The 26,328-nt window shown below is 41.2% G+C and overlaps 1 protein-coding gene across 1 annotated transcript in view; it reads right to left on the bottom strand.

Annotated features, from left to right (window-relative positions):
• The window catches only part of LOC126458142 (nanos homolog 2), a 63,627-nt gene extending 57,996 nt beyond the window's left edge, over positions 1-5,631 (bottom strand). The window contains exon 1 of the mRNA XM_050094994.1: positions 5,505-5,631. Within this exon, the coding sequence (XP_049950951.1) occupies positions 5,505-5,610 (106 nt within the window). The 5' untranslated portion in view covers positions 5,611-5,631. The remainder of the gene's footprint in view (positions 1-5,504) is intronic.
• Between the last annotated feature and the right edge of the window lie 20,697 nt (positions 5,632-26,328).

Consider the following 26,328-nt stretch of genomic DNA (forward strand, 5'->3'; position numbering starts at 1 on the left):
GTTGGGTTGCCATCCGATTATCTAACCTTACTCTTGGCTGCCTGTCTCACCTCACCTTACGGTAGTGCTACCTCCTCAGGCGGACCCTTTGAACAATTCTGAACACCGCTGTTCTGTTGGTTTTAGATTACGATTTTCACTTCAGTCTGATGTACTGTGCAAGGCCTTCAGCCGTCCATTAATTTAGTTTGTTTTAATTTTAAGATAAGGCCTTCAGCTGACTTAAAGTTTGAACACTGATTTGCTTAATAACTAAAATTTTGAAAGTTTGTTCTATAACTTGTGTTCAGGGCTTCAGCCATTCTTGTTTTTGCTGTGGTTTTAAGCCTTCAGCCCAGGAAGTATCTGAAGTTTTCTAACTAGGCCTTCAGCTGCATTGGTTTAATTTGATCCCTTTAAGGCAATGTGTAATTAAGTGGTTCTTGGGAAAATAAAAGTAAGTTTGTTTTGTGCAAACTAACAATAAAAACCATAACCTGATCCGCTCTGTCCTGCAAAACCAGATTTCAATGTTGTTTGTAACTTGAGTCATTATGTAGACACCACTTTGATGCTGTACTGTGGTTCTGCCATCTGCCAGAACAGTTTGAAACTTGACCAGTGCACAGAACATCCAATGTGAAGCACTAACAAGGACGTCTATGACCCTCATATTTGTAGTGAGAAGGAAATTTTAAAATAATATAAAACTTACATTTATGCCCATGGGTTCTAATTGTATTGGTGAAAAAATTTAAGTTTCTTTTTCATCGGCTTTATTTGCAATTTTTTGATTTTTCAAATTAACTTTACCTTCAAAATTTTCCATTACTTTTCAAACTTTGCTAGAAGGTGTTAACTTCATCTTGTATATTTTGTACATTTTTAACAGCATAAAGCTGTACACAGTTTGTCCATCACTCAGCTAGTCACATTTTGACTGAATGGTATTAACACTTAAACAGACAAAACCAGATAAATGGCAGTTTATCTCAAAGCCTCAAAGGCAGTATTGGCTTGTGACATACAAAATAGGCAGCCAACATGTAACATCGTAGGTACAGCATGCATGAACAATCATCACACCAGGCGGCTCCACGTGCCAAACAATACTCACAAATTTAAACCTTAGTAAATAATAATGATAGAATGGGTGAAGTTTTAAAGTTTTTCATCATCATTTAAGTTGTATTGGAATACAAAACAAAACTTTACACATGTAACGTCAAGAAGCTGAAGACTCTACCCCATGTAGCATAGTATGCCCCTTTGCCGACCACCTCCCTCCCCCTTAACGCGGGAGTTATTTCATGGATGGGCCCTTGTTTGGAACTGCACAATAAATTTCTCCTTTATTAAGGATTATGATGTTTGCTATGAATTAATTTGAAGCCTGTTCCAATGTTCTCATAGCTGTGTACTTTACTGTTTGGAAACAGTTACTGTAACAGTCATATTCAACATTGGACCATTATGGACTAAAAGATTAGATTTGATTCAGTTTTCGTTCCATAGACCCAAGAAATGAGATGATACTCGTGGATGTGGAACATGTCAGGAAGTATAACATAAAACATTCGAATATAAAACTTACTACACCGATCACATTGTCGAAATAGATGACTACAATAAACTGGAACAGCTAACATTTACAGAATTAATAAACTGTCAGAATGAAACATTGTTATGCATTATTAATAAACTTATCATACACAAATTACCTATATTGACTGTTGTGACCAAGTGCTATCAAAACTGAAATCTAACAAATTTTTACTTAAGCTGGCCTAACAGTCTTTATTAAGGCAATCATCGATAGAGTAGGAGGAGTTGCCTATCAAAAAATCAAACTGTTTAAACCGTGCTTTATCTGGAACCAAGTTTTTAATGGTTCCTCACAATTTATTGAAAATTGTGTGTTCCTGGATATTGGACCAGGTAAGTGATTTTAGGTCTTTATGTGGATTCTTCTTATTCCTAGTATAGATACTATGTATTGAACTATTGGTTGGAAATAGAGATATTACTTGCAAGAAATTTTATTAAGGAATAAGTATACTGAAAAGCAGTAGTTAGAACACAGTTCCTTGAACAGGTTTCTACATTATGTTATTGAATTTACACCACAAATGATTCTTATTTACACACTTTTGCACACTAAAAACTTTTGCTCAGTTTGATGTGTCAACCCAGAATATGATCCCATATCACGTAACAGAATGAGAGTAAGCAGAGCATGGAAGTTTTTTATATTTATATCTCTTACATCTGACACCATTCTTACTGCAAATACCAACTTGTTTAGCCACTTAAGCAATTCTGTGGTATGCCCTTCCAAACTTAATTTATTATCACATTGTAATCCCAGAAATTTAACACTGTCAACCTCTTCAATCTGCATGTCTTCATATGTTATATACACTGGGAGGAAGTCTCTTACAGTTTCTGAACTGCATGTAGTTAGTCTTTTCAAAGTTTAATAACTGTGAATTAACTTTAAACCATTTGTTAATGTCAGTGAAAATTTGATTAGCAGCTGTTTCTAAATCTGTGCTTGACTTGATACTTATTGCAATGTTTGTATCATCTACAAACAAACCAACCTTAGCGTTCGGCAATGTAACAGATGAGAGGTCATTGATGTACAGAAGAAAAAGCAATGGGGCCCCAAGATGAAACCTTGAGGAACAACACATATTTATTTCCCAATCAGACGAAGACTGACTGCTTACTATACAGGTATTTTGCAACAACACCCATTGTTTTCTGTTAGATAAGACTCAAACCATTTCTCAACACTGCCAGTGACACCATAATATTCTGATTTACTTAAGTGAATGCTGTGGTTCACACAGGTCACAGAGAATGCCAATAGGCTCTAATTCATTATCTAATGAATTAATAAATTCTCACTGTAGGTGTAAATAGCTTTCTCTACATCAAAACCCTTAAGAAATCTAAACTGTAACTTGATCATCAGTACTTGCAGTCAGATATTTAAGGAGATGCTTGAACACAACCTTTCCAAATATTTTTTGAGAAAGCCAGCAAAAGTGATATTTGTTGATAGTTTAACAGTATCTCTTTATCCCCATCTTGTAAAGAGCTGTAACTTCAGCATATTTTAGCCAGTATGGAAATGTTCCCAATGATAAGAGATCGACTACAAAAATAACTTACAATAGAACTCAACTAGCATGAGCACTCTAAGTTAAGTAAAAATAAACCGTATGTTTCACTTCTTGTTTTTCTCAATGGCATGACTTGTCCCACAAACATCTGCAATCTTTAAATTCTTCCAGACACAGTCAAAGTTTCGTCCGCCTCGCACAATTTGAACATCCTGCGCGCCGTGACAGACTACTTTTGTCGGATTGGGTAGCTGGCACGACAGCATGACAAGGCATGATTAGAGGAGGAGGGGTGGCGGCGATTGACAGTCGTGTGATGGTACTAGAAAAAACCGATCGTCGGTAAGAAATTGGTCGGTTGCGCTCATACACACGTCCAACTAGTTGTTCGATCCGTGTGTGAGGCGATTATCTCACAAAGTGACTTTGTAACATATGGCAGGTGCCGCTGTCTTTGGGGCCACTACGATGAAACGAACTTGCGTAACATTACTTTTCACAACTATTTATGTGCAATTTAAATCTTCCTGGTTCAGGTGTACTAAAAGCCTGTAGTATTTTACTTTTTAGTACACACAATCACATACCGATACTTTCTGTTCGTTCATTTAATTGTACATGTAAACTAACTATTAGATAATTGAATTTTACGTTCTGAAAAATTATGATCACTATAACAATTTTTTTCCCACAAAATTAAATTCGTGAGTTTGAATTTGCATCTACATAAATTGTACTCTATAGATAGAAAAGGAAAGTCTACAAATTTCCACTCAATGCTGGATCTACACTTTCCTTTACCACAACTCAGAACATCTGATTACAACAAAGTATTTTATTGGACAAACACTCACCGCTGGCCTGAAGTTCCTTCTGTTCGCTGGCAGAATTGTTATCACTGGATATTGCAAAATCTTTTTCGTCTGTTTCCTGTTTCCACGGACATCGTCCACCCAGCGATTAACATCAAACTTAAAATCATTGAAATTTACGTTTCTGCGGAACATTTTGTATTACACTACAGAAAACAGTCTTGTTCACAATTCGCATTGTAGGAAACCATAACGGATGTTGCGATAATGCAACCAACAATGAATCACGGCAGGTTTTGCGATTTAACGGGGGTAAGGAGTTATAAATGAACATTATGCCCGCACTGACATTAGAGAGCGGGTTCGACTTTTCTCACGTGGCCCCAGAGCACATACCTCGTAATGCCCAATTTTACCACCGTTGTCTGAAAAGGAACATGTTTTAGAAAAACCCGGCCACTTGGCAGTAAACCGCATTACAGCTGGACGGAAAGGACATGATAAAAGCTTCTACCCATATATGCGCTACCGCCTAGAAAGAACTTTTACCGGCAAGACAGTACACACAATCCTAACGAACTGTATTAAAAGAAAGGCTACTTTTCTTCATAGCTACACTATGAACCTGTAACATCAGTGCCCAAGCGAAAATTATTTGTACGAGCTAATACCTTGTCACTCAAATGCATATTTGAAGTTCAGAGACGAGAGGGGCCTCTTAACTCACTTTACGTTTGTATAGTAACAGATACTGTTACTTTGGTTATGAGCCTGTGACGTTTTGAAAGCTGTGCATATTTTACCCTGTTTTCACCTTTCTGCAGTAGGCATCCGAGCTCACGACATGATATTATTCATTGCTCTGTTAACGCTCATGGTACACGAAATTTTACGCCTATTTGATTTCCTACATTTATTTGCGAAAAATTGTGAGGAGCACTAAATGAAGCCATTAAAAAAATATCAACGTAAAACTAATTTCCTGCCCTTATCTTACCCCACATTGTAAATGTTATATATTATTTCTGTTTGTGTTTGACATGTCCGATACTATTGTAAATTGGTCTATAGACGAATAAATTGTCTAATTCATTCACGAATATACGCGGTAACTTACTTTTAACGTTAAAGGCTATTCTTTATAAGACTTGTGAACGTCTGCACACGATACTGCTGCGAGATGAAGGACACGAAAGATACCAATATTTTTCCCCTTGCAATTGTTACAGAAACAAATCTTAACTGCTAACTTTCCTATTCGGGGGTACGTACCACAAACCGCACTGATAACTGACACCTGAGTAATATCTTGGCTATCTGTGGCTTGTTTTGTTCCAAGTTACACGAATATGTCAACAGACAAATTTTAGAATGCATCTTAAACCAATACTTCGTACATGCCTACCAGCCGGCGTGTTGCAACACAAGTTGCAACAATTATGGCTATCCTCGATATTTCATTGTCAATAAGAGTGCAGCAGAAATGATGACTTTAGCAAAACGGGTCCTTAATGAGAACTTTGTTTCAGTTAAAACAAGTTCCTAATCTTTCACGGTCATACTTTAATCTGTAAATGCTTACCATCACTTTGCGGCAGCTGTGTATAGGACAGAGAATTTCGTATCATGTCCATGAAGTCAAAGCTGGCGCTGTAGCAAGGATGGTGAGTTCTACTGTTGGCCCACATCGGTCAGCGTCTACACTCAAAATGCGTTGTACTGCAAGTTCCTTGCCAAACGACGCAGTTTGACGTTACAAGCAGACCACTGGAGCTGGGGGCAGCAGCGCATTATGTTTACCGAAGAAAGCCGAACTGCTACGATCCACGACGCGACGCATCTGTACTTACTCGCAAGGTTGTTACTGTATTAAATAAAAAAAATATATAAAAAAAAGGTAGCTTCATTTTTTTTGCTCGAAGTTGCCAAGTAACAGTAGAATATAGTTCTTCTAATGGGCATTTTGGGGCAAAAATTACACAATAAAATGAGAAGCTGCGAGAAACAACACAGATGGGATAATTTCAGGAAAGATATTAGTGCATTAGAGACTATTTTTGTAATGCAGTATCCTGATGCGGGCGGGACGAGTTAAGGGCTACGAATGGGTGTAAAAAGTAATGGGACACATTTTACCTTTTCTACCCTGACTTCCTGCGACAAAACTTTTTTTGCTAGCATGATGCATGAATTGAATAAACCTGGAAACTTATTTCTCCTTACCCTCATGTAGAAGGGTGTGTGAGGCCTTCAACTGAGGGTGAATTACTAGGGCATTTCACAATATTAACATACAAATAGGGCTGAGAATTGTATGTTATTTGACATTTATTTACAAAAACAAGCCTTTCAAACGGAAATAAGTCGCAAATGAACATAACTGTGCGCTTCAGATTCACAACTTCCCAAGCCGTAAAAAACTCTGAGAACTTTCTGCATTCATTTCCATGAAGTGTCTCACCATTAAACCTACATCTTGGTGCCGTGTAACACGCAATCCACACCAGTCTGAGAAATAGGGAAGTGGCGCAAAAATAAGGCACTGACATTCAAATTTTTTGCGGGTATCTAAGTTTCGATTTTCTGTGATTTTCCTAAATTTTGCTTAATGCAAATGCCAGTTTGGTTCCTTTGAGAGGTCACGGCAGATCGACTTCCTTCCCTCATCCCAGCTTCCATCTCCAATTACGTTGTCGCAGAGGGGATGTTAAACCCAAATATATCTTCTTTTTCGGACTGAACACGGGAAAGAGTAGAGAGAAAATGTATCGCACATGGAAGTGCCATCGATCTGGAAGGTAAGTATATGGAACAACTGAGCAGTGCACTGTTTGCAACTAATTTTGTGACAGACAAATTGTGTAGCCAACTTTAGGCGATGACGAAGATACAGATGACCGGCTAAATGGAAAACTTCCTTCGCAACTATAGACAGTAGTACAATGCTCCAATATGTCCCCAAGAACTTATCTCTAAATTCAAACCGAGCGAGGACTCGCATTCGGGAGGATGACGGTTCAATCCCACGTCCGGCCATCCTGATTTAGGTTTTCCGGGATTTCCCTAAATCGCTCCAGGCAAATGCCAGGATGATTCCTTAGAAAGGGCATGGCCGACTTCCTTCCCCGTCCTTCCTTAATCCGACTTACGTTCTAATGATTCTGTTAACGCTGAGAAAATACGCCTTTGTTCCAGTGGCTAACAGTAAACCGCCGATTCCTTATGGATATAAGTTTCAGACTTCTGATTACCTTACATTGATAATATGTTCTGTATTTCCCATTATGCATGTATGCGAAATTATGTTAAAAGTTTGTTGCAAGTTAAGTGCTCTCATTCTTAAATACTGGATGAGTATAATCTGGGTATCAGCACACACTGAATTATCCTGAGCCAAGTTTCTAAACTGTAATACTTGATTTACTGTGTTAAATCTTTAGCTTGGGATTATACACCTAAATAAGTGTATTATGACAACATTTTAAATTCTGTGAACAATTATGTAAAATACTGAAAATTCAATTCGGTTGACAATTATGAGAAACACTGAAAATCAAAGTCTTCCACCTGGTGTACAAGACGCTTGAGACAGGTGAAGTATCCTCTCAGGCTTTAAGAAGACTATAATAAATCCAGTTGCAAAGAAAGCAAGTGCTGACAGGTGTGAATATCACCAAACTATTAGTTTAGTAAGTCATGGTTGCAAAATATAACACAAATTCTTTACAGAAGAATGAAAAAACTGGTAGCAAGCAAGCAAACCTTGGGGAAGATCAGTTTGGATTCCAGAGAAATAAAGGGACATGCGAGGTAATACTGATCCTATGACTTCCCTTAGAAGATAGGTTAAGATAAGGAGTACCTACATTCAGTGCATTTGTAGACTTAGAGAAAACTTTTGACAATGCTGGCTGGGATACTATCTTTGAATTTCAGAAGGTAGCAGGGGTAAAACATAGGGAGTGAAAGGCTATATAAACTTGTACAGTAACCAGACGGCAGTTATAAAAGTCGAGGGGCGTGAAATGAAAGCAGTCCCCACTCTTACTCAATCTGTACACTGAGCAAGTTGTAAAGGAAATCAAAGAAAAATGTGGAGTATTAGTTAAAGTTCCATGAGAAGAAATAAAGACTTTGAGGTTTGCCGATGACATTGTAATTCTGTGAGAGACAGCAAAGGACTTGGAAGTGCAATTGAACGGAATGGACAGTGTCTTGAATGGAGGATAAAACATTAACATCAACAAAAGGAAAACAAGGATAATGAAATGTTGTTGATGTTGTTGTTGTTGTTGTTGTTGTTGTGGTCTTCAGTCCTGAGACTGGTTTGATGCAGCTCTCCATGCTACTCTATCCTGTGCAAGCTTCTTCATCTCCCAGTACCTACTGCAACCTACATCCTTCTGAATCTGCTTAGTGTATTCATCTCTTGGTCTCCCTCTACGATTTTTACCCTCCACGCTGCCCTCCAATACTAAATTTGTGATCCCTTGATGCCTCATAACATATCCTACCAACCGATCCCTTCTTCTGGTCAAGTTGTGCCTCAAACTCCTCTTCTCCCCAATTCTATTCAATACCTCCTCATTAGTTATGTGATCTACCCATCTAATCTTCAGCATTCTTCTGTAGCACCACATTTTGAAAGCTTCTATTCTCTTCTTGTCTAAACTATTTATTGTCCATGTTTCACTTCCATACATGGCTACACTCCATACAAATACTTTCAGAAACGACTTCCTGACACTTAAATCAATACTGGATGTTAACAAATTTCTCTTCTTCAGAAATGCTTTCCTTGCCATTGCCAGTCTACATTTTATATCCTCTCTACTTCGACCATCATCAGTTATTTTGCTCCCCAAATAGCAAAACTCCTTTACTACTTTAAGTGTCTCATTTCCTAATCTAATTCCCTCAGCATCAGCCGACTTAATTCGACTACATTCCATTATCCTCGTTTTGCTTTTGTTGATGTTCATCTTATATCCTCCTTTCAAGACGCTATCCATTCCATTCAACTGCTCTTCCAAGTCCTCTGCTGTCTCTGACAGAATTACAATGTTATCGGTGAACCTCAAAGTTTTTATTTCTTCTCCATGGATTTTAATACCTACTCCGAATTTTTCTTTTGTTTCCTTTACTGCTTGCTCAATATACAGATTGAATAACATCGGGGAGAGGCTACAACCCTGTCTTACTCCCTTCCCAACAACTGCTTCCCTTTCATGTCCCTCGACTCTTATAACTGCCTTCTGGTTTCTGTACAAATTATAAGTCGCCTTTCGCTCCCTGTATTTTACCCCTGCCACCTTTAGAATTTGAAAGAGAGTATTCCAGTCAACATTGTCAAAAGCTTTCTCTAAGTCTACAAATGCTAGAAACGTAGGTTTGCCTTTCCTTAATCTTTCTTCTAAGATAAGTCGTAAGGTCAGTATTGCCTCACGTGTTCCAGTATTTATACGGAATCCAAACTGATCTTCCTCGAGGTCGGCTTCTACTAGTTTTTCCATTCGTCTGTAAAGAATTCGTGTTAGTATTTTGCAGCTGTGGCTTATCAAACTGATTGTTCGGTAATTTTCACATCTGTCAACACCTGCTTTCTTTGGGATCGGAATTATTATATTCTTCTTGAAGTCAGAGGGTGTTTCGCCTGTTTCATACATCTTGCTCACCAGATGGTAGAGTTTTGTCAGCACTGGCTCTCCCAATGCTGTCAGTAGTTCTAATGGAATGTTGTCTACTCCCGGGGCCTTGTTTCGACTCAGGTCTTTCAGTGCTCTGTCAAACTCTTCATGCAGTATCATATCTCCCATTTCATCTTCATCTACATCCTCTTCCATTTCCATAATATTGTCCTCAAGTACATCGCCCTTGTATAGACCCTCTATATACTCCTTCCACCTTTCTGCTTTCCCTTTTTTGCTTAGAACTGAGTTTCCATCTGAGCTCTTGATGTTCATACAAGTGGTTCTCTTATCTCCAAAGGTAATTTTCCTGTAGGCAGTATCTATCTTACCCCTAGTGAGATAAGCCTCTACATCCTTACATATGTCCTCTAGCCATCCCTGCTTAGCCATTTTGCACTTCCTGTCGATCTCATTTTTGAGATGTTTGTATTCCTTTTTGCCTGCTTCATTTACTGCATTTTTATATTTTCTCCTTTCATCAATTAAATTCAATATTTCAACTGTTACCCAAGGATTTCTTCTAGCCATCGTCTTTTTACCTACTTGATCCTCTGCTGCCTTCACTACTTCATCCCTCAAAGCTACCCATTCTTCTTCTACTGTATTTCTTTCCCCCATTCCTGTCAATTGTTCCCTTATGCTCTCCCTGAAACTCTGTACAACCTCTGGTTCTTTGAGTTTATCCAGGTCCCATCTCCTTAAATTCCCACCTTTTTGCAGTTTCTTCAGTTTTAATCTACAGGTCATAACCAATAGATTGTGGTCAGAGTCCACATCTGCCCCTGGAAATGTCTTACAATTTAAAACCTGGTTCCTAAATCTCTGTCTTACCATTATATAATCTATCTGATACCTTTTAGTATCTCCAGGGTTCTTCCATGTATACAACCTTCTTTCATGATTCTTATACCAAGTGTTAGCTATGATTAAGTTGTGCTCTGTGCAAAATTCTACCAGGTGGCTTCCTCTTTCATTTCTTAGCCCCAATCCATATTCACCTACTACGTTTCCTTCTCTCCCTTTTCCTACTCTCGGAATTCCAGTCACCCATGACTATTAAATTTTCGTCACCCTTCACTATCTGAATAATTTCTTTTATTTCATCATACATTTCTTCAATTTCTTCGTCATCTGCAGAGCTAGTTGGCATATAAACTTGTACTACTGTAGTAGGTGTGGGCTTCGTATCTATCTTGGCCACAATAATGCGTTCACTATGCTGATTGTAAGAGCTTACCCGCATTCCTATTTTCCTATTCATTATTAAACCTACTCCTGCAAATTAGAGAGATTAGAGCGCGCACGGAGGCTTTCAGACAGTCGTTCTTCCCGCGAACCATACGCGACTGGAACAGGAAAGGGAGGTAATGACAGTGGCACGTAAAGTGCCCTCCGCCACACACTGCTGGGTGGCTTGCGGAGTATCGATGTAGATGTAGATGTACCCCTATTTGATTTTGTATTTATAACCCTGTAGTCACCTGACCAGAAGTCTTGTTCCTCCTGCCACCGAACTTCACTAATTCCCACTATATCTAACTTTAACCTATCCATTTCCCTTTTTAAATTTTCTAACCTACCTGCCCAATTAAGTGATCTGACATTCCACGCTCCGATCCATAGAACGCCAGTTTTCTTTCTCCTGATAACGACATCCTCTTGAGTAGTCCCCTCCCGGAGATCCGAATGGGGGACTATTTTACCTCCGGAATATTTTACCCAAGAGGATGCCATCATCATTTAATCATACAGTAAAGCTGCATGCCCTCGGGAAAAATTACGGCCGTTGTTTCCCCTTGCTTTCAGCCGTTCGCAGTACCAGCACAGCAAGACCGTTTTGGTTATTGTTACAAGTCCAGATCAGTCAATCATCCAGACTGTTGCCCTTGCAACTACTGAAAAGGCTGCTGCCCCTCTTCAGGAACCACACGTTTGTCTGGCCTCTCAACAGATACCCCTCCGTTGTGGTTGCACCTACGGTACAGCTATCTGTAGCGCTGAGGCACACAAGCCTCCCCACCAACGGCAAGGTCCATGGTTCATGGGGGGAGGAAATGTAGTGAAATTAAATCAGATGATGCTGAGGGAATTACATTACGAAACAAGACAAAGTAGTATATGAGTTTTGTTATTTGCGCAGCAAAATAACTGGTGATGGCCGAAGTAGAGAGAATATAAACAGTAGACTGGCAATGGCAACAAAAGTATTTCTGAAGAAGAGAAATTTGTTAACATCGAATATAGATGTAAGTGCTAGGAAGTCTTTTCTGAAGGTATTTGTACAGAGTGTAGCCATGTATCGATTAATCAAAGTGAAACAAGGACTATTAGCAGTTTAGAAAAGAAGAGAATGGAAGCATTTGAAAATGGTGCTACAGAAGAATACTGAGATTAGGTGGGTATATAACATTAACTAATGAGAAGGTACAGAACAGAATTGGGGAGGAAAGTAATCTGTGGTACAATCTGATTAGAAGAAGGGATCTGTTGACAGGAAACATTCTGAGTCATCAAGGGGTCATCAGGTAGGGAAGTGTGGGGGGTAGAGGTGAATACAGTAAGCAGAATCAGAAAGATGTACTAGGTTGCAGTAGTTATTTGAGAATGATGGAGCTTGCACAGGTTGAAGTAGCATGGAGAGCTGCATCAAACCAGTCTTCAGACTGGAGACCACAACAGCAGCACTGAACATCAAATTTTTGTTTCCCCTGGAAGCCATTAGATACACAACCTGCAAGTGGGACTGAGTAGTAAGAATCAGGTTAACCATTCAGTAACACAGATGAAGTTACTCAGGTGTCCCCCATATTTTTATACAACCCTTTTTTCACTCTGCTCCTGTAAACTCTCTTTCAAAATTTCTGCATCTTGACTTCCTAAACTTTCATTGACAGTTTCCTCATCTGAATTAACATTGATTTCTGTCCCAAGTCTTAAAATGAACTACATTTGATTTTTACCTCTGCTAGTCTATATAACCAATCCACTACCTGACATGTTCTCTAATTGTCCCCAAAATAAAATGACAAATAAATATAAACACATTGCTGGAATTAATGATGGGAACAACTGAATGAAAGAAATTTACACAAAGTCAATTTTCATATTGATTGAATTATTCATTCATTCTTCAAAAGTGAAGCCAACCTATGAGAACAGTTGAGGTGTAGTTTAAGGTATCAGATGAATTATTAATTATTCTTTTTTCCAAAGAAAGCTGTCTGTAACAACCATATGAAATAAAATGGTACAGTTTGTTGTTTTGCATGCAGACTGAATTATTATTCTTTCTTTTCAGATAAAACTACTCTGTACTTTTTCTGTCGGTTGAAGAAAGTATTCGTTCTTTCATCTGAAACCCATCAGTGTTTTTGATGACTGAGTTATCCAATCTTTCTTCTGAGCGAAGCCAGTCTGTAGCTGAACTAAAGCAGTAGTACACAACAAGGGAATGCATACTCTCACAGGGTACCCTTACCCATGAGGGATACAAGGCGACACCTCAGGGGCTACACCAAAGTTAGAGGACATTCTGAAAGTGAGTTTGGTCATTGTTTTTGAAAGAGAAGATGGTACACCAAGTGACACAAATGAATGCCATATGAATCGACACCCATTGCTTGCTGAACAACAGAATGGGAGTCAGTGGAGGAGGAATGATGCATGCACTGACCACTGAAAAAGAGAAGAGCGCCAGGGGAGGAGGATTGACACATTAGCAGTAGACTGGGGTGTCCAAGGTTATTCAAGAACATATCACAATGGCAGATGGACGTGTGCTGACAATGTGGTCACCATTGGAAATGTGTGCCAGACTTACATCACACCAATGCATTCAACAGTGAGCAGAAACAATCAATTATTTTTGTGTTGGTAAGTCAATACTGTTGACTGCCTTCCATTAGCACCTATTGTCACTGTCATTAGGATTTTGCGTTTAACGCTATGATACTGTCTGCACAATCTGAAAAACAAAATGTTTCCAAGGTCCAGTAATTCACTAGACAACTTAAAAATGAAATCTTAAACAAACATTACTTCTGTGGCTAATTTATCCAAAGATAAAATTTTATAAATATATCTTTATTTACATCTAACAATGGAAAATCCAGAATGGAATGTAACAATACGAGAGAAGGAAAGTTGCTACTCACCATATAGCGGAGATGCTGAGCTGCGATAGGCACAATAAAAAGTTCACACAATCATAGCTTTCGGCCATTAAAGCGCAACTTGCACATACATCTGCAGCAGGCGCGGCTCGTGGTTTCTATACTGGGGAAGGCTGCGGTATTTATCAATCGGAGCCAACATAGATCTCGGGTTACGCTACAGATTAGTCTGACATAAACATCTAAGTATTCAGGGGGAGGGGTTGGTCATATCACTCTCTACCCATAATTTTACGTACTGTATCTTCTATAATCAGGTATTAAATATCATTAGAAACTAACTTCGAGTTAAAATCTTTGGTTAGTGTTTTTATACGTCGTCATTACATTTTCTGACACTTTGCAGCAAATCATATGAAAAGAAGCGTTTCGGGGAGATCTTTAATGCGACGAATCTTAACTTTGCGGCTGCTTAATATTTTAGGTGTTTTCAGTTTAAACTTAAGGCGTTTATTGTGGTTTACCTCCAGAGCTCGAAGTTTACGAGTTCGCATGACGATACTGTGATGTTTTGGTGACGTCGCAGGTCTTGTGCAAGTAAAACTCACTAAAATCTTGCAAAATACACTCCGAAAAAGAAACTTGCTAATATCACACGATATCAACAAAAGCAGTCAGCACCAGCAAGCAAGCAAGGAAAGTAAAGTAATGGGACAAATTTCGCGCGCTTTGTCCTCTAATCACTTATGAAACTCTCGCTAGATGGCAGTACTGTTATGTTACTGTAGTCTAGTGCACTCTGGCGGGATATTTGCAAACTAATTCTAAACGTGGATAAAATAGCCAATGGCAGAAACAAAACAACTATGTAAAACATTATCAAAACAATAATACCAAACGTCGATTAATGACACATCGAAGCGTAGTAGAGATGTGCAGAGAGAGAGATTGGATAGCGAAGGTTCGGCCACTCTACATTCCTTTATTACATAGATAGAGGAACTTGAAAAACGTGTGGTGGTTGGTATGACACCCTTAGGCTGCTAGCTCTGAGCCTTCGGGTCGCCCATAAAGAGCAGTACTATGTAGAAGCCACGCCCCCAAACCGCTACTACATGCAGCTTACGGACTTTCCAAGGCGCAGCCTAAACATTACTAACTGTTCGGAAAACATCTATCGGTACAAACAGTTCCAAAAACGTTGACCGTCGTTATTTTAATCGGAATGGGAAATATGTGAAATTCGTCTTGATAATTTAAATTATGTAACACGTTCTTCCGAAATTTACTTTAACATATATTTTGGGGCGGCTCCGCCTCAGAGCCTTTAATTACGAGCCGCGCCTGATCTGCAGTCTCAGAGAGCTGAAACTACACTGCAATCAGCAGCACCACTGCATGATGGGAGTGGCGACTGGGTGGGGGTAAGGAGGAGCTGGGGTAGGGAGGGGGAGGGGTAGTATGGTGGGAGTGGTGGATAGTGAAGTGTTGCAGTTTAGACGGAGGGTAGGAGAGTGGTGTGGAGGGGGGAGGGGGTAAGTAGCGGAAAGGAGAGAAATAAAAATAAAAGAAATTAAAAGACTGGGTGTGGCAGGAACTTCAGCAACATGCACAACACCACCTCAAAAAGCTCTCCATCCTGCTCACTTCCTACTCCCACCTCCGAGTACCACTGTCCTCTACTTCTACAACAACCTCAAAAACCTCCCACATGCCTCGTCATAGCTGACAAACCTTGTCTCGCAGACCTACTACACTTACCCCACCCTCCAAAACTCCCTCCCACCACCACACGGAACTCAAATCCTAAACAAACCTGCAACACAGTCATGAACCTTTCCTCCAGAAGCCTTAGTCCCACAAAAATATCAGTCCTTCCCAAAGACCTCACCTTTTGCCCCACTCCCAAATTCAACAATGTAGGACTAGTTAAAGACCTTCTCTCCTTCTCCCGGTCCCTACAGCGGAAACACTTTTTTGCCACCAACCCAACCATGAGACTCAACCAAAGACCAACATTGAACCTCGCCTAAATCAGTTCACTCCTCCATCCAACCGTGATCCACCCCCACTGCCTCCAAACCACCCCCTGTTAACTTTCCAGAATTTCTTATCCTCGAACCTTGCCTCACCATCATTCCCCAAATCCCTCAACATGCATACTAAGCTCACATCCGCAGAAATAACCGCAGTCTACCATCTAAAAACTGATCCCAATCTTATAATCCTACCTGCAGACAAAGGCTCCACCACCATAGTTTTGAACCGCAAGGATTACGTGGCAGAAGGACTCCGTCAGCTGTCAGATACTTCCACCTACAAACCATGCCACAGTGATACCATTCCAGCAATCCAGCAGGATCTCCAGTCACTACTCAAATCTTTAGGCCCATCCCAGAACCTCCCCCCAGAGTCCATCTCTCTGCTTACCCCTACCACTCCCCGCACTCCCACCTTCGACATGCTCCTAAAGTCCATAAACCCAACTACCCAGGATGCCCCATTGTGGCCGGTTACTGTGCCCCCACCGAGAGAATCTCTGCTCTCATAGACCAACACCTTCAACCTATTACCCGGAACCTATCCTATATAAAAGATACCAACCATTTCCTCGACCGACTCTCCACAGTTGCTCTCCCTTTACTATGTGATGCCCTGCTCATTACTATTGATGCCACCTCCCTATACACTAACATTCCTAATGCCCACGGCCTTACTGCTATCGAACAGTACCTTTCCAGACGCCCTATGGATTCCAAACCAACAACCTCCTTCCTAGTCGCCATGACCAACTATATCCTCGCCCACAATTACTTCTCCTTTGAAGGCATTACCTACAGACAAATCCGCGGTACGGCTATGGGCACCTGCATGGCACCATCCTACGCTAACCTATTCATGGGCCATCTAGAGGAATCCTTCCTAAAAACCCAGAATTCTAAACCCCTCACCTGGTTCAGATTCATTGATGACATCTTTGCTACCTGGATTGAAGGTGAGGACACCTTATTCACATTCCTCCAGAACCTCGACAACTTCTCCCCCATTTGCTTCACCTGGTCCTACTCAACCCAACAAGTCACTTTCCTAGATGTTGACCTCCACCTCAGAGATGGCTACATCAGTACCTTCGTCCATATCAAACCTACTAACCACCAGCAATACCTCCACTTTGACAGCTGCCACCCGTTTCAGACCAAGAAGTCCCTTCCGTACAACCTAGCCACCCGTGGTCATCACATCTGCAATGACGAGCAGTCCCTCTCTAAATACACCGAGAATCGCACTGAAGCCTTCACTGACCATAATTATCCTCCCATCCTTGTACAAAAACAAATCTCCCGTGCCTTATTTTTCCAGTCTCCCACCACCTCCCAAAGCCCCACAGTCCGGCCACAGAGGAGCATTCCCCTCATTAACTCAGTACCATCCGGGACTGCAGCAACTGAATTCCATTCTCCGCCAGGGTTTCGACTACCTCTTGTCGTGCCCTGAAATGAGAAATGTCCTACCCACTATCCTTCCCACCCCTCCCACTGTGGCATTCTGCCGTCCACCGAACCTACACAATATACTCATCCATCCTTACACAACCCCTACTCCCAATCACTTAACTCTTGGCTCATACCCCTGTAATAGACCTAGATGCAAGACCTGTCCCATACATCCTCCTACCACCACCTATTACAGTCCGGTCACTAACATTACCTATCACATCAAAGGCAGGGCTACCGGTGAAACCAGTCATGTGATCTACACGCTAAGCTGCAACGACTGTGCTGCGTTCTATGTAGGCATGACAACCAACACGCTGTCTGTCCCCATGAAGAGCCACCGACAAACTGTGGCCAAAAAACAAGTGGACCACCCTGTAGCTGAATACGCTGCCAAATTGATAACCCTCATCTCAATGACTGCTTCATAGCCTGTGCCATATGGATCCTTCCCACCAACACCAGTTTTTCTGAATTGCACAGGTGGGAACTTTCCCTGCAATACATCCTATGTTCCCATAACCCTCCTGGCCTCAACCTTCGTTAGTCACTGTCCTCACCCATCCAGCCCCCTCCCTGTTCCCATTCCAGCACTACACAGCCGACATTTCACCGCCGCACCAAGTCTTTTAATTTCTTTTATTTTTATTTCTCTCCTTTCCACCTCTTACCCCCTCCCCCCTCCACACCACTCTCCTACCCTCCGTCTAAACTGCAACACTTCACTATCCGCCACTCCCACCATACTATCCCTCCCCCTCCCCGCCACAGCCTCCTCCTCCCCCCACCCAGTCGCCATTCCCATCATGCAGTGGTGCTGCTGATCACAGTGTAGTTTCAGTTCTCTGAGACTGCAGATGTGTGTGCAAGTTGCACTTGTGTGTGTGTGTGTGTGTGTGTGTGTGTGTGTGTGTGTGTGTGTGTGCGCGCGCGCGCATGTGTGTGTGTGCGTGTGTCTACTGCTGACAAAGGCCTTAATGGCCAAAAGCTATGATTGTGTGAACATCTTATTGTGCCTATTGCAGCTAAGCATCTCCGCTATATGGTGAATAGCAACTTTCCTTCTCTCGTATTGTTTACTTACATCTCCTTGATATAAGACAATTGGCAGCCCTAGTCATTGTTGGTTTATTACTGAAAAGACCGAACAAGATTGTACAAGTAAAAATACTCCTCCCTGGGGACAGAGTGAAAACAGTCTGAGCCTTGTACCAGTTGGTTGTCTCACATTAAATGAAATCACTCAAACTCGTCAGTATGGAACCCGTACCATTGAAGATAGGACTGATAGAGGAAATAGAGACGATCAGAAAAGAGCAGCACATTTTGTTACAGGTTCATTTAGCAAGTGCGAAAGCGTCACAGAAATGCTCACCCATCTCCAGTGGCAGGTGTTGCAAGAAAGACATTCTGCATCACAGTATGGCGTACTGTTAGTTATGAGAGCATACGTTCCTCGAAGAGCCAACCAACATATTGCTTCTCCTGTGTACATGTGGCAAAGAGATCATCCAGATAAAATTAGATTCAAGCCCACATGGAGTCTTACCAGCAATCTTTTTTTACCACAAACCACACATGGTTGGAACAGAACAAGGGAAGGAGGGGTGGAGGAGGTGACACTGGTACACAAAATGCCCTCCACTACTCACCGTAAGGTGGTATGTGGAGTATAGATGTACATAAATGGAAAACACTAATATACCCGACGAGGCCACAGAGACCAGTTTTATTTGACTGAAACAACGTAAGAAAATCAACAGAAGAAAAAATAATCAACTGACAAATTGGTAGTTACAACCAGCTGGTTGTCCCCTTGCTAGCTGGAACACAACATCGAGACAAAATAAACGGCACAGAATCATCAAACATAGATAAATCACAGTTGAAACAATGTTTATGAGCAGCTGCAAAACCAGATGATATACAGTATGTGAAGGTAACTGCTAAGTACATGCTCAGGTAGTATCCTGTCCCAAATGAAACAATGGAAACTCCAGGTTGGAATATCAACAGTATAAGGAAAACACAGATTGCTACGTGTTAAGTTGCAGAAAGGCGTGGCTAAAAGACACTCAAACATTACCTTTGGCTACAGCCTTTACCAGAAAAGGAAACAAATACACACATTCATTCGCACGAGCAAGCAAACACCTCTCGAACACAAGAACACTATCTCCAGCACCTTGGCCCCAACAAAGTTACTACACAGAGGCTCGGACTGGAATGCAACAATCACTTCTAATGGAAGCAGCCGTCTGGATGGGGTGGGGAAGGGGAAGGGGAAGGGGAAGCAATAGTAGCATACGGGTGGGGTGTGGGAAGAGTAGTCAGGCAGAGCATGCAAGGACTAGACTGCCAACAGGCGTTTGGGGGCTGTGGGGTAGGGAGGTGGGGAGGGGTGGAGGAAGGGAAGTGGGAAGTGAGAAAGGAGAGGAGTGCGGAAGGGGAAAGATAGGTGTGTGTGTTGCCCGAGGACTGCACCAAAAAAGGCTGGGAGATGAGAATAGGGAGGGAATGATAGTACATGGGGGATGGAAACTGGAGTGTGTGGGGACGGTATGTTATTGTAGATTGATGCCAGGATAATTTTGGGGTATGATTATGTGTTGAAAGGATAATTCCCGTCTGTGCAGTCTAGAAAAGCTGTTGGTGGATGTGAAGATCCAGATGGCTCTGATAGTGAAGCAGCCATTGAAATCAAGCACATTATGTTCAGCTGCATGTTGTGTCACAAGGTGGTTTTCTTTGATCTTGGTCACAGTTTGGTGGTGACCATTCATCCTGGTGGACAGCTGGTTGGTAGCCATACCAATATAAAAGGTTGTGCAATGTTTGCAGCAGAGCTGGTATGAAACGCAGCTGCTTTCATAGATAGCCTGGCTTCTGATGGCGCAGAATGGAATAGGAATTGTTGGGTGGGTGGATTGATCAGGTCTTGCATCTGGGTCTTATGGATATGATCCCTGTGACCAGGTGTTGGCAATGGGAAAGGCATAGGGATGGACTAGGAAGTTGTTGAGGTTGAGTGGGCGACAGAAACCACTTTAGGAGGGGTGGGCAGAATCTTGGGTAGGATGTCCCTCACTTCAGGACATAACAATAGGTAACCAAAGCCCTGGCAGAGGACGTGGTTCAGTTGTTCCAGTCCAGGTTGGTACTGGGTGATGAAAGAAGCACTACTTTGTGGCTGGTTCTTGAGGGTGGTGGGAGGATTGGGAATGTGAGGAGAAATAGCATGGGAGGTCTGTCTGCAGGCTGGGTCTGGGGAATAGTGCCTGTTTATGAAAGCCTTGGTGACACCCTCAGCATACTGGTCAAGCAGGTTCTTGTCATTGCAGATACACCATCCCCAGGTGGTCACGTTGTATGGAATTTTTTAGTGTGGAAAGGGTGACAGCTGTTGAAGTGCAGGTGCTGTTGGTGGGTTCAATGCGGACACAAGTGTGGATGGAGCCATGAGAGTGGAGGTGGTCAACATTCAGGAAGGTGGGATGGTGAGTTGACAAGGACCAAGTGAAGCAGATGGGAGAGAAGGTGCTGAGGTTGTGAAGGACTGAGGATAGGATGTCTTGGCTCTGAGTCCAGATCATGGAGATATCGTCAATGAATCTGAATTAGACCAAGGGTTTAGTGTTTTGGGAGGCTAGGAAGGTCTCCTATAGATGCCCCATAAACAAATTGGCATAGGAGGGTGCCATGTGGGTGCACATGGCTGTGGTGCAGATTTGTTTGTAGGTGTTCCCTTCAAAGGATAAGTAGCTGTGAGATGGGTAAAGTTAGTAAGGCATATGAGCAATGACATAGTGAGTTTGGAGTAATGGGGTAGTCAGTTTGGAGTCTGAAGGACATTGGAAAAGGTAGTGTTCAATACAAGACGACCATGGGCATGAGAGATGTTGATGTATAGGGAGGCGACATCAGCAGTGACAAGTAGTTATTCAAGAAGTAAAGGAGTGGGAATGGTGGACAGTCAGTGAAGGAAGTGGTTAGTACCTTTGACATAAGAGGCTAGATTATGGGCAATTGGTTGGTGGTGTTAGGCAAAGTGAGCCAAAACTATTTCAGTAGAGGCACAATAACAAACTACAAAAGGATGTCCAGGATTGTTTGGTTTGTGTATTTTGGGGTGCATGCAGAAGGTGGATGTGTGGGGTGTCATAAATAAGAGTGGGGAGGGAAATCGATTCAGGGCAGAGGTTCTAGGAAGGGCCTGAGGCTTTAAGCAAGGATTGGAGGTTAGGTTAGACTTCTGGGATGGGACCACTCTGGCAGAGTTCATATGTGGAGTAGTCAGATAATTGGCAGAGGCCTTCTGCCAGATATCAATGTGATTTATAAGCACAGTGGTGGAACCTTTGACAGCAGGTGGGATGGTTGGGTCAGAATTTGTTTTGAGATTATGTATGGCTGAAAACTTGGAGTTTTCAGTAAGTGACCTGGGGAAGGATGGAGAGGCCAAGATGAGGTAAGGAATTCCTGGAAGGTGACCAGAGGGTCGTTACATGGGAGGGAAGGAGGATCATGGTTGGATGGTGGTATGAACAAGGAGAGTCAGGGTTCAATGTTGGGATTAGGTTGGCTCTGTTTGGAATGATTGGTGGTAAAGAAGTGTTTCCACTGCAGGGATCTGGAGAAGGATAGTAGGTCTTTTGATGAGTCCAGCATGGTTAAATTTGGGTGTAGGTTAAAGGTGAAGCATTTGTATAGGACTGAAAGTTCTGTGGGACCGAAGGTTTTAGTGGAAGATTAACAACAGTGTCATGGGAATGTTTTGCCTCTGAATTTGGTGAAGAGTAGGTAAGCAGTTTTGGGAGATGGGGCAAATTAAAAAGTCAGCTAGACAAGATTTGGGAACTAAGAAGGACTGATTAGGAGGAACACTGTAACACGATACATGTTGGATAGTAGTGCCTCGAGGTGGCAGTAGGATGTCAGCAAGTTGGATAACTCATGGAGGCAGTGTATGGAAGGCTTTAACAGGTGCTGGTGAGCAAGTGATTCAATTTCAGAGATGTGATGTACATAGCAGGGCTTTCACAGCAACAGTATGTTGTAAAGGGAGCAGAAGTGATTCTGAGATGCCTCTGCTATGGAGACGTGTTTTTAAAGTACCAGGTTTGTGAGGGCCAGGGATGGGCACAATTTGAAGAGATGAAGATCATTTGAAATGCGGGGAAAGGAATTTTTTTGGTTACATCATTGGGGGTGGGGGGTAGAGGAGAGGATTTCATGGTTTAGACAGCACTTAAGAAACAGTATGTGGGACTGGGGTTTAGCCAGGGGAAGGGATACTTTTCTGAACTGCTGTACAAAGATGGAACAATGCCCACTGTGCCAGGGATGGCGTAGGGGAAATGGGAATGATTTGTAAATGGGCAAAAGTAAGGTGTCAGATGGTTGTGAGGGGAACTGGATAAGAGAAAAGACACATAAAAATATGTAGACACATGGAACAACATGCATAAATACATAAAAATAGACACAAATATGTAAAAAGTAAGCAAAAACGCATGATCTTGAGCAAAAATATGCACAAATACATTAAAAATGAACAGAAATGTGGAATAAAAGGAACAGATGGGGTATGGGAGTATGCACATATTGGTATAAGGGAAGAGAGTTCATGTGGCATGGGTAGTTGTGGAAAATAGAACACTAAAATACACGACAATGAGAGAGGAAATGGGATTAATAGGTATAAATATAATTACTGGTGGGAACAATTTGGGGTATCAGACACTGCAGCAACAAAGTGCACAGTCATGTAGCTGTGTGTTGTGCACAGATGAGATCGTTGGTGCAGGATGGCTCAAAAATGCATACAGTTTGGAAGGCACTTAATGAACACAGGAAACAGGATAAGAAGCGTATTTTTCTTCTCACGCCTGTAGCACGAATCCTAGGCCTAATTTCACACGCGCAAATCGGAAGTAAGCAGTGAATTAAACTTATAGGTAAACGTTTCCAGTTGGTATAAAAATAATATAAGTGTTGTTACATTAGTGGGAGTGTTAGTGAAGTGTTAAAGAAGATTAAACGGGGTAAGAAGGTTATTTTCCTTCTCGCGCCTACAGCACGGATTTTAGGCTTAATTTCATGCGCGCGTATCGTTAGTAAACAGTGACTTAAACTTATATGTAATCACCAGTTTTTTTAATCAGTACTCTCTCAATTTATTTATATCTGCCTGAATAGTTTCTAGGATCCTCTGTTCACGTTTTAGTACTTAAATCGGTTTATATGATTTCTGTTTTTACCATAAGTGAGAAGTGTGTGACATGCCGTAGGATCGTTAGTTCCGGGGTGTGGTGTGATGGGTGCTGTAGTTTCTTTCACTGGGGCAAATGTAGTGGTGTGGGAAATGGGGACATAAATGAGGCTCACCAGTGGTATTGTAGGATCTGCAGTAGAGATAGGAAAATACTGGAACAGGAAGGGAAAATTGCAGCTCTTCAAGCTGACCTAGACAAGGCAAGGGAGGATCTGGACAGGTTAAAGAGGGAGAAGGGTGAACAGAGGTGGGAAGTGGCAACAGGTAATAGGGGGAACAGGCAAAAGAGAGCATCAGACAGCTTTGTCATAAATCTTGAAAATAGATTTGACCTGTTGCCTCAGTCAGAATCGGATGAACCTCATGTAGCTGAAGCTGTAAAAAGGGCACAAGCTTTCAAGGACTTGAAAAAGGTAGGGAAATTTGTAAAGAGAAAGAAAGTTCTGTTGTTAGGTAGTTCACATGGTAGAGGTGTTGGCCAACTACCGCAGGAAAATCTAGGTCCAGAGTACCAGGTCACAAACTTTTTCAAGCCTAGTGCAGATCTGGGTCAGTTAACAGAGGATGTAGGTTCTTTATGCAAGGATTTCACAAAGGAGGATACAGTGGTTATAGTGGATGGTCCAGGAAATAGCATTGACAGAGACTCTGAATATTCCATAGAGAGTGCCCTGGTGAAGATAGCATCAGCAACGAAGCATACAAGTGTGGGATTTGTGTCTGTGTTGAGACGCCATGATCAGCCTCATTTGAACTCTTCTGTAGGGAGGGTGAACTTGGAGTTGGAGCGGCTGCTTAGGACGGATATAGAGTCCCATATTGGTTTGATTCCTGTGGATGCTATCGATAGGTGGGACTATACTAGGCATGGCCTTCACCTCAATAGGAAAGGGAAGGGAAAACTGTCTGGGTTGATTGCAGAAAACTTAAGGGGGGACACTGTCACAAGTGGTAAAATACCAGTGGTCACAGGTGTCAGAGGGATGCCTTTATTAGGATAGGGAAGGGGGAAAGAAAACGAGTTTTAAGAGAGATTGGCAGACAGACTCAGTTTGAGAAAACAGATGAACAGGAGTCAGATTTTAGCATACAGCCTCCATTCAAACAATGTATAACAGAAAGTAATCAGAAACTGCCAGTTCATCTTCGCCAAAGCAGTTATAATCCCATTAGTATGCAGTATCAGTTATCTTTATTACACCAGAACATTCCGGGACTCAGAAATAAAGTTGATGAACTACTCATTTGTATCGATGAAATGAATTCATCTAACCAAATTGACATAATCTGCCTCTCTGAACATCAAGTGACCGCTGGTATAGATATGTTAGACATTTCCGGATTTAAGCTAGCTTCCTACTTCTGCAGAGAAGATATGGATGGAGGAGTTGCCACATTTATTAAAAACTGCCATAAATTCAAGAACATTGACATTAATAAATTCTGTTTAGAGCAGCATCTAGAAGCACGTGCAACAGAAGTAGAGTTCCATAACAGATCCTGTATAATAGTAACTATTTACTGAGCACCTGCAGGAAATTATAATCTATTCATAAATCATCTAGAAGCTCTTTTGGGTTGTTTAAGAGGGAGAAACAAAGAAATTTTTATTGCTGGTGACTTTAATACAGATTTTCTGATGCAATCTTCCAGTAAACATTTACTGCAATTAGTAATGTTGCCTTTCAATCTAACTCACACTGTAAACTTTCCAACTAGGATCACTAGATCCTCAAGGACATCCATTGATAACATTTTTATAGACAAATCAAAGGAACAAAATCATATCATAAAACTGTAATAAATGGACTATCACATCATGACATGCAGCTCCTTGTTTTAGATGTAAATTCTAAGCAGATTATCAAGACTACTAAATCTGAGTACAGGAGAGTAGTCAATCAACCAAAAACTGAGTGTTTTAGAAAACTTCTCAAAGATATGAACTGGAAAGATGTTTATAGTGCTCATGACATGAATGAAAAATATAACACATTCATGAACAATGTCAGTACCTTGTTTGAAAACTGTTTTCCTCTAAAAGTTACTCAAATTAAACAGAAGTCTATAATAAAACCATGGATTACACAAGGAATAAAGATTTCCTGTAAGACAAAAAGGAAAATGTATCTGTCGACCAAGAATAGCGCCAATGCTGATGATTTAGCTAAATACAAGGAATACTATAAAATATTTAAAAAAGTAATTCAGACATCTAAACAAATCCACTACGAAAAGAAGATAGCAATGTCAGGGAACAAAATAAAAACAATATGGGATATAGTGAAAGAGGAGACTGGTAGAACCAGAAAGGAAGAGGATTAAATAGCAATAAGGGTAGATGACACATTAGTAACCGATGGGCATAGTGTGGCAAATCTATTTAACAAGTACTTTATATCCATTACTGATAGAATGGGATTGTCAGGATCAGTAAATAATGCCCTTGAATATCTGAAACTAGCCTTTACAAATAGCTTCAGGTACATGAATATGTCACTCACTTCACTGAAAGAAATAACTTCCATAATAAAATCTTTAAAAACAAAGCATTCTAGTGGTTACGATGAAATATCAACAAAGTTAATTAAGGCATGTTCTTGTGAGTTTAGTACAATTCTAAGTTACTTGTGTAACCAGTCAATTATAACTGGGACATTTCCTGACTGGCTAAAATATGCAGATGTTAAGCCTCTATTCAAGAAAGGGGATAAAGAGATACCATCAAACTACAGACCGATTTCACTTTTGCCAGCATTCTCAAAAATTGTAGAAAAAGTAATGAACAGGCAGCTTCTCAACCATCTGACCACAAATAACATATTATCAAGAACAC

This window comes from Schistocerca serialis, chromosome 1 (genome assembly GCF_023864345.2).
Source record: "Schistocerca serialis cubense isolate TAMUIC-IGC-003099 chromosome 1, iqSchSeri2.2, whole genome shotgun sequence".
NCBI lineage: Eukaryota > Metazoa > Arthropoda > Insecta > Orthoptera > Acrididae > Schistocerca > Schistocerca serialis.